Consider the following 8,504-nt stretch of genomic DNA (forward strand, 5'->3'; position numbering starts at 1 on the left):
TTTTTAATACATCATAAAAACAATGTCACTTGATCGATATAATCCTCTGTAGCACTTTCATCGTACACATTCCTAATAATTGCTTTTGGAAGAATCACTTTTTTGGCAGTGAACACCGAAGAGATAATCCTAATGGTTACAAAGGAATTCTGAATCCAACTAAATCCCCAATTAAACAAAGTGAAAGAGTGGTTTGATATGGTATCCTGTCACTGTAGGACATTTCATTTCAATTTAATAGCTTTTCAAAAATTCTTAGATAGTCAGAGAACAAAATTGCCTTATTATCAATGAGTGTTATTCCTCTCTGGGCTTGCAGAGGGTGGCCTGACCTCAACTTTGAATGCTGGCGTTGAAGGATGGATTGAAACATCTAGTAATCTTTAAAAGGGGCATCTTCTGCAGTTAGTTGTACATTTTGTGTAAATGCAACATTTGAGGGTTTTTGCGGTAAACTGTGCCGGATTTTTTCGTCAACAAGAATAAATGTTAGCAGTGTTAGAGACAAGATAACTGTGTTCATTCATAACCTTGGAAACAGCATTTGAAAAGTCACCGGCAGGTTCATTTATAAAAGCTGCTCTGGAGTTTTCCATCATATCGCATGATCTCTATCAGCAGCTGCCAGAATTGCTCACATCGAGGTGAAGTCCTGGAAATTTGAACATCTACTATTCCATGACAATGACGTGGCGATCTCCATCAGCGATATGATTGAAGGCTCCACAATGGCAACTTAATGGACCACACTTCAGAAAATAATAATTACTGAACTACCTTTTTTGTTTTGGGGGACGGTATCCGTTTGAATATTCAAAAAACAAAAAAAAACAAATGTTACAGATCATGTCCATTTGTCTACTAGAGCCACTCAACAATCGTGTTGGTATGCGGCCATAATGCCTAAATGGCAAAGGGTAAGTAACATAATATAATTGTATAAGAAAAAGAAAGTTATTCAGAGGATCTATATCAGTAATGTCTTTGGTCTTGACTTTAGGTTTGTGTATTGAGATACCAAGAAATGCCAATTGCTTTTAGCCATTGCAAATATTCTCCTCTGATATAGATATTCCAGGTAATGATAAATGCAGCCGTTCTCAGTAAAAGGCAGCTCATTGTTTGTGCTTCGCCCAATGCATGGAATAGAGGCAGTTTTTTTGTATTCCACAAATTGCAAGTATACATCACAACATCTTCCATACATTGCAAGAAATAAACGATATCATGCAAACAAACAAATGCTAGCCTATTGATCTCTCTTTTTTGCACCTACATATTAGAAAAACTATTGTTTACTGCTAACCTTACAATATCAATGTTTTCAATTAAGCAGTTTTTTTGGTCTCACAAAGCAATACAATCCACAACATAATACACTACTAACACAAATAGAAATGTAAAGTATAACAAATGGCATTATGGGTCATTTCCGTGTATTTCATAACGTTTTGACTCCAGTGTGATTTGTGCAACACAGCAAATACAGAATTGATCTTAGACAATTTACACAGTCAATAGCACTTCAACAACATGCAGCGCAGGGACATTCAATACATGGAATTGTATGGCAAAACATTTATTTAAAAGGCCTTTGTGGTCGATAATGTTCATGTCATAAGGTTTGTAACGAAAGAAAATCACAGCATTACAAACACAACATTACAAATTACATTCAAGAGCAGTTTCCAATAAGCAATGAACAGCAGCAGTTTACTGTAGGGCAAACACTCCCAATAAAACAACAATATACACATTTGACACATAACATGTAAACATAAAAGAGAAGCCACACAACAGACAGCATATTATATTTTTGATAATCTTAAATCAAATGCACACATATTTGTTTCTGCTGTTTCTTACAGGATATTTTGAGATCCACTTAGTAAAGCCCAAATGTGTGTGTGTCCACGAGTGTGACAGCCTTTCAAACTGTGTATCAAAGTCCTTTTAAGGACTTTTATCCGAAAGATACTAGAAAATATCTGTGAAAGACATTTTAAATCAATTTATAGGAACTTCAAGCAGATTTGTCACCATTTGGGCCTGATTTTTTTCCCCACAAGCCCTTAAGCTTCATAGGAATATCGGATCAGCAGTGTGTAAGATATTCTGTGTGATGTACAGGGAGACCCTCAGCCAATCACAGGGGGAAAAGGCATCATGCACCACTCTGCAGCTTTTTGTCAAATCTGATCAGTGATGCAGGAGAAAACCAAGGCAAAGCAATAATACTCTATCGATTACTTCATTGCAGCGGAAACAAACATATTTGTCTGCGAAAGGAGCTACATATTTTCTAAGCAACATCATAAAACTGGCTGTATCTGGAGAAAGACTAAACTCAGTGCTGGAATATTCCTTTCATTCCTTTCATTGCAATTCATCAAGCCATTAGATCTTGCTCACTGGGACGATTGGCCTTTTCATGCTGTGGTTTCCTTCAGTGTCTGTATTGTGACTACTAGAGACCATCTGCCGGTGAGACGACAGGCGATTCATTTGTACAAGGCACGTGTTGTTTTCCAATTCAGTCCGTTTGGTGAAAGTTGGACAACATCTTTTAAGACCCTTGTGAAGATGAATGGTGAAGAGACCATATGTGATTGGATCCAGACAGGCGTTGAAGAGACCAAAGATAAACAGCATATGAGTCATTGAATGTGAAACCATTTCCTCCATTTTATCAGGAAATAACCAATACCACAGGCCTAACATGTAGTACGGGGTCCAGCAGACGATGAATGAAGTCACGATGACGATGCTCATCTTAAGAGTCCTCATCCGAGCCTTGGGGATGTTGTTGTGGGAGCGGCGGAGATGAATATCTCTAGACAGCACTGGAAGAGGAGAAAACCCTATATTCGTCATGCACGGCATATCAGAAAACATAATTCATCTTTAAAAAAAGATTTTGAAGGAAACGGGTCACTTACAGTTATTTTGGGCCATGCGGCTGGATATCTCGATGAGGATTCGTGTGTAACAGAAGATCATGATGACCAGAGGCAGGAGGAAGAGGCACACAAAGTTGAAAATGTTGTAGAGGGTCTCCTGCCAGTGCTGGACAAAGCTGCCGTGGGTGGTGCACTGGGTGAAATTCTCCGGGACTGTGATGGTCACTTGGTGAAAAATAAACATCTGCGTGAAATCACAAAAGAGGTTTTGTTTAGTGATACATCTTAATCAGATAGACAAGACAGAATTATTGATATGAGGAGAGAGAAGGCTACGGCAATGACCAAAATTAATAAAATGTCATAATTGTAAGGTTGGCAAACTACCCTTGAAAAAAGTATATATAGCGCAATCAGTAAATGAATCAATCAATTCATAAAATACATATCAACTGCTTCTGAGTCCTAATAAATCACCAACCACAAAACATTGTTTTTTGTTCTCGTAATTTTTTCTTTTGAAAGTACATTCAGTAAATGTGAAGTGACCTAATATGTTTAAAAAAGAGCTGCACAATCATCGTAATTTGGTCCATAACAACACTTACTTTTGCCAATAATTTAGCGATTCTTTTAAAATAATTTATAGCTAATTGTGATTGCTGCCTCACTCCAGTCCTGTCTGGGACGAACGCATTGAGTTTTTTCTTTGTCACATTCAACAATAGATCTGCAATCAGTACAATTACGGGTGTTACTTAATATTCTTGCCAGATTTTAGCACGTTACGGACTCAGACAGTGCGCTAAAGCTAACTGCAGAGTGGTGAGTTAAAAAGTGTCTTGTTACTATGGTACTAGCCGGTCCACATTAAAGGTAACCTAAAGTGAGACATTTCAGGGCTACCCCTTTTACTCAAATCTGCAGGTGGGAACCAAAACCGAATGGTAGCATTTGTTAACCGACCAATAAACTGTACACAGCTGTAATGTTACTGTTAAATGCATACTTGCAATCACACACACACACCAATCAAAACCTACACAAATCCCTTTAAAAAGTGAGAATCTTGAGTAACACTCTTTATATTAAAAGACATCATAAATGTGCATTTTATTTTTTTTCAATCTTGTATGCTGACAGGAAGAACATTTAGCTCTGGACTTGCAATACAATGGCAGAATCCCTGGAATGGGAGAGAGACTAAGATGTCTGAAACAAACATCTGGTGATAGACCCCACTCATCAGATCCCATTAACTTCCCAAGGCAACAGTTGTCCGCTCTCAACTGATTCAGGACCAGCCATGGGGTAACAGTCTGAGCTCATTGTGTACTTTTGGAGAGAAGAAAACTTGAAAAACATAGTTTTCCCTCTCTCAGACTTAAATAAAGTAATTCTTCATAAAACGGACCGGGAGGCGACAGCTTGACACATTGACATTGACCAAACAGGCAGGTAAAGCAGCTCATCTAATTACAGGGTTGTTGGTTTGAGCCCTAGCCCTTAAAGGGTTATTGATCAAAACACACACCCAATTTGGTAATGATAGCCAGGTCACCGCCTAGCCGTTTCACAACCACCATCAATTTGGGTAAATGCAATATATAGTAAATGCTGTCCATTTCATTACAACTCTGTAAAGCTGTAATTATGTCCACAGATTAATCATGAGGTAAAAAAAAAGAAGTGCTTTTATAAAAATCTGAGTCTCAGTAGCTGGAAATGCTGGATTACTGACGTTATTATTATCTTGAATGAGTGGTGTGTCATTAGCTGAACAAATGCATCTTGTGTAAGAACAGTAATTGCAATTCTGCAGACAAATTAAGCAACGGCAGAGGAAAACACACTACTGGGTTTCACTTTTAGTTTCACTTGCCTTTTGTTCTCATGAAAAATTGGACAAAGATTTTAACAGTTCTCCCATGAAAAAAATTTCATCACATGAGTTGGTGAGACTCTATATTCAGGCAAAAATAAAAAATGGAAAACTAGATTGTATCTTCGACCATAAAGTTATGCAATAAAAAAAAAACATAAAATAATTCAGAAATGTGATTGACTGGTTAACACAAGCTCAGAATTATATCCTATCCCTTTTTTCCATGAAAATAAGTGTATATGCAGAGTTTTGAAACACAAGAAAACCTGCAAATAATAGGCCATATGTCACTGATGTGCCAGAAAGCAATTTACTAATATGGTTACTATGGGTAATTATTTTTAACACTTATATTATTAAAGCTTTCTTTCAAACTCTTAATCTCCCCAAGTGTCATTTGTCGATTGAGACTTTTCCCAAAAGCCAGATGTTGGTCGGTGTTAGTGAGTTTTTTGTCCAGGGAAAAGGGGTTTAAGATCTGGACATTCATATCACCTAAAGATTTTTAAAAAGTAATTCTGCTCCAATATCACCAGGATTTGATTCTGCAGCTCCCTGATCAATATCATATCCCTTACTAGATTTTTCTGTTAGTGTTTAAAGTCCTAATATCCCCTCAAGCTATATATCAGAACTTCAATCTACATATGGTTAGGTGCCTCAGATCTACAGATTAAGGGCTGCTAACCATCCCATAATCAAAATTTTAAATGGAGCCTTCTCAGCAGCTGTACCACGACTCTAGCATAGTCTCTTTGAAAATATAATAGGAAAGAATCTCTTGACACTTTTAAAGGTGTGTTAAGACCTTGACAAAACAGCAAAAAGATAATGTGTTTTAAGTATAAACGCTTACCAACTGTTTAAAGGTAGGGTACAAACATTTGATTTTTTGAGTTTTGTAGTGTTTTCTTCTTGAGACATGATACAATTTAAACTGAGAGCAGTCTTCACTGTGGTGGAAATCTTAAGGGAGAGTCAAACCTAAAGGCTAAAAGATGAGTTGAATTTTAAGAATACCTTGCAGGCTCTGAGCTAATACATAAGTAAAGAGAGCAGCAGTAGAGCTCCTGGCCATTAAAGTGAAGATAAATGCATTGACAGAGGCTCAGATGCACAACAGCTGAGCCTCTGTCAGTCAGAAGCAAAATATGTGCCAAGCATGAAAACGCTTCATGAACAGAATCCCAATAAACTCTGTGTCAGTATAGACGATATGCATCTTTGATGAACGCAATAAAACATTTTGTAAAGGATAAACCTTGTTTGTGTTGAAACTATAAGGCTGGAGTCAGTTAGTAAGCTTCCTGGACCAAAGGAAAATGTCAAGATAAAATGAAATACATTCATCTTTTTTTCCACGTTGTGATAGAAACGTCTCGGTCGAAGGATATGTCTTTAAAAGCTGTGAACAACCTGTTGAGTGGGGATTTATTTGTACCTCTCCGGCTCACCTGTCACTCACTGTCAATCAAAATGATGTTGTTCTTCCAAGTTACGGTCCAACTCACAGAACTCTATTTTCCACTCCAATGAAAAAGACAAATAACAAATATGTCGTGCTGAATCTGAAGAAACGTGCATGTCCAATGAATACTCAAAACACCTGGGAGATTTGCATTTAATTAAGGAATATGGCCAAATGATCATGCCACAGAGTCTAAGGTTTAAATATTTTATTCAGGGCAATTATCATGGACTGTAGCTTCGAATTTATTTTGGAAGAAACTGATACAGAACATTATATCATATCATACAGACTGTGAAATAAGATGATACAGTAACCTTAAAATAAGGATGGATGTTATTTTAAGAGGTCAAATCATTTATGTATTTGTGTTGTTGTTTCTTTGTAAGTATGTTCGCTTTAAATACCTTGTTGTGCTTTGTGTCATACATGTGTGACGCATGTAAGAGCTAGGGTTGAGCACTATCATAAATAATGTTTGCGTTTATGCAGTTCCAGTGCTTGAGAGCTAAAGTAGATCTCCTAAGCTACAGCAGGGTTGGATGCTGTGAGTGAATAACATTTGAATTATATCTCTGCTTACAGCCTAGATATATTATAGGAGAGCTTTAGTGCACATTAATTTATCCATAGACAGTCATAAATGATAGGCATATACACATGTGTGAATACTAAGATAATGCATGGGTAGAAACCAGCTGCCTCAACATGGTTCAAGACCTAAAATATGAAGGAAAATAAGTGATTTGGCAGAATGTTGCATAATATTTACTGTCAAGGTAATATGAAGAATTTAAAGTCCACAATGACTGACTGCATTTGGAGGATCCTAAGTCAAAGCTGCCCACAAACATCACTGATGCATTTATCACACAGCTTGCATGTTCAGATCACGTCAGCAGCTTTCATTCAGGAATCCTGAAAAACAGGCATCATGTTCAAACACACGAATATATCTAAGTTACATATCTTAATGTTGTAAAATACAACCTGTATAGGGTACATACTGATATTATCATAATTGGTGAATAATTGAGTAGCCTCCAGTTATAAATTCATGTAAAGCAAAATCACACATTGAGAACAAATTCATAATATGGGTCGATGATTTGTAATTTCTTTGGAAAAAACCTAGGAAAGCTCAACCCAGTCTCACGGCATTTCGTGTTCACCAACACGATTTTTTATCTTTTGTTTCGTGTTCACCAACACGATTTTCCCCTTTTTTTCGTGTTGCACAGCACGATTTTAAAAGCAATGTATTTCTATTGGTAGTCTCACGGCATTACGTGTTATAGGAAGACCGGAAGCTGTGTGGTTCATAAAAACATTTTCTTACTCAATATCAAGCCACAATTATTGCTTTTATTTTAAATCGTATAATTTCTGACTTTTGTTGCCGTCTGTGAGGAAAATAAATGGGGCTGAGAGCCTCAGGATACTGAAATCTGTATTTTTAAAATATTTTTTTCCTTCTAATTTGTTATTCTTTTCAAAATAACACACTGTTATTTACTCAACAATAACACATAATTATCCTTGTTTTTATTTATTGGTTTATTTCCATAATCTCGTGATTTTTTTACATCCGTCAGGAATTGAATTTCAAAGTAAAAATAACCGGAAACAGACGTAGGCCTCTAGGAGTTTAGGATGGCCGAAGACACTACACTACCCATAATCCCCAGCTATTGTTTAGGACTACAGTCCCCGTGATTAATCTTCAAGCTCTGGGATTGGATGTTGGAGTGGCAGTGCGCCAAGGTTAGCCTAGCGTCAATCGTGGTTGATAGTTTGTATAGAGAAGGGACTACAACCGTGAACTGTTAGTGGAAGGGACTTAAAATGAGGTCCCAATTGATTTCAGACTAAATTCCCAAGCAAATATAAAGTTGTAGTAATTAGGGTCTTAGACGTTTAATTGAGGTTTATTCACATCACCCATTTTTATGGTTCCAAATTGGAGACATAACATCACCTCATCTTAATGTTTCATGTTACTCGACAGTACACCCCATATATAATTACGACGCGTAAATACCTGTGTTCGCTAAGTGGGTACATAATTACTATACAAAATGTAAATATTGTGGTTACAATACCGTGTGAAGATTACAACCCTTTTTGCTTTTGCAAAGTCATCTCTGCAGGGTATCTTGTAAAACGGCTTTGTGTTATCGTCGTACACATCAAGACCCTCCCCCCCGCAAGCTAAGGTCAAAAACCTATCAGACCGCACCAAAACAATGTA

The 8,504-nt window shown here is 37.0% G+C and overlaps 1 protein-coding gene across 1 annotated transcript in view; it reads right to left on the reverse strand.

Moving 5' to 3' along the window:
* Window positions 1–1,002: 1,002 nt before the first annotated feature.
* LOC104964041 (gonadotropin-releasing hormone II receptor-like) overlaps window positions 1,003–8,504 on the reverse strand; it is a 9,020-nt gene continuing 1,518 nt past the window's right edge. Inside the window, exons 3-4 of the mRNA XM_010792757.1 lie at window positions 2,940–3,144; window positions 1,003–2,843 (exon numbers count right to left, since the gene is read on the reverse strand). Of these exons, the coding sequence (XP_010791059.1) occupies window positions 2,398–2,843; window positions 2,940–3,144 (651 nt within the window). The 3' untranslated portion in view covers window positions 1,003–2,397. The remainder of the gene's footprint in view (window positions 2,844–2,939; window positions 3,145–8,504) is intronic.

The sequence above is a fragment of the Notothenia coriiceps genome, unplaced genomic scaffold, assembly GCF_000735185.1.
Source record: "Notothenia coriiceps isolate Sejong01 unplaced genomic scaffold, NC01 NC01_scaffold00036549, whole genome shotgun sequence".
Lineage (NCBI taxonomy): Eukaryota > Metazoa > Chordata > Actinopteri > Perciformes > Nototheniidae > Notothenia > Notothenia coriiceps.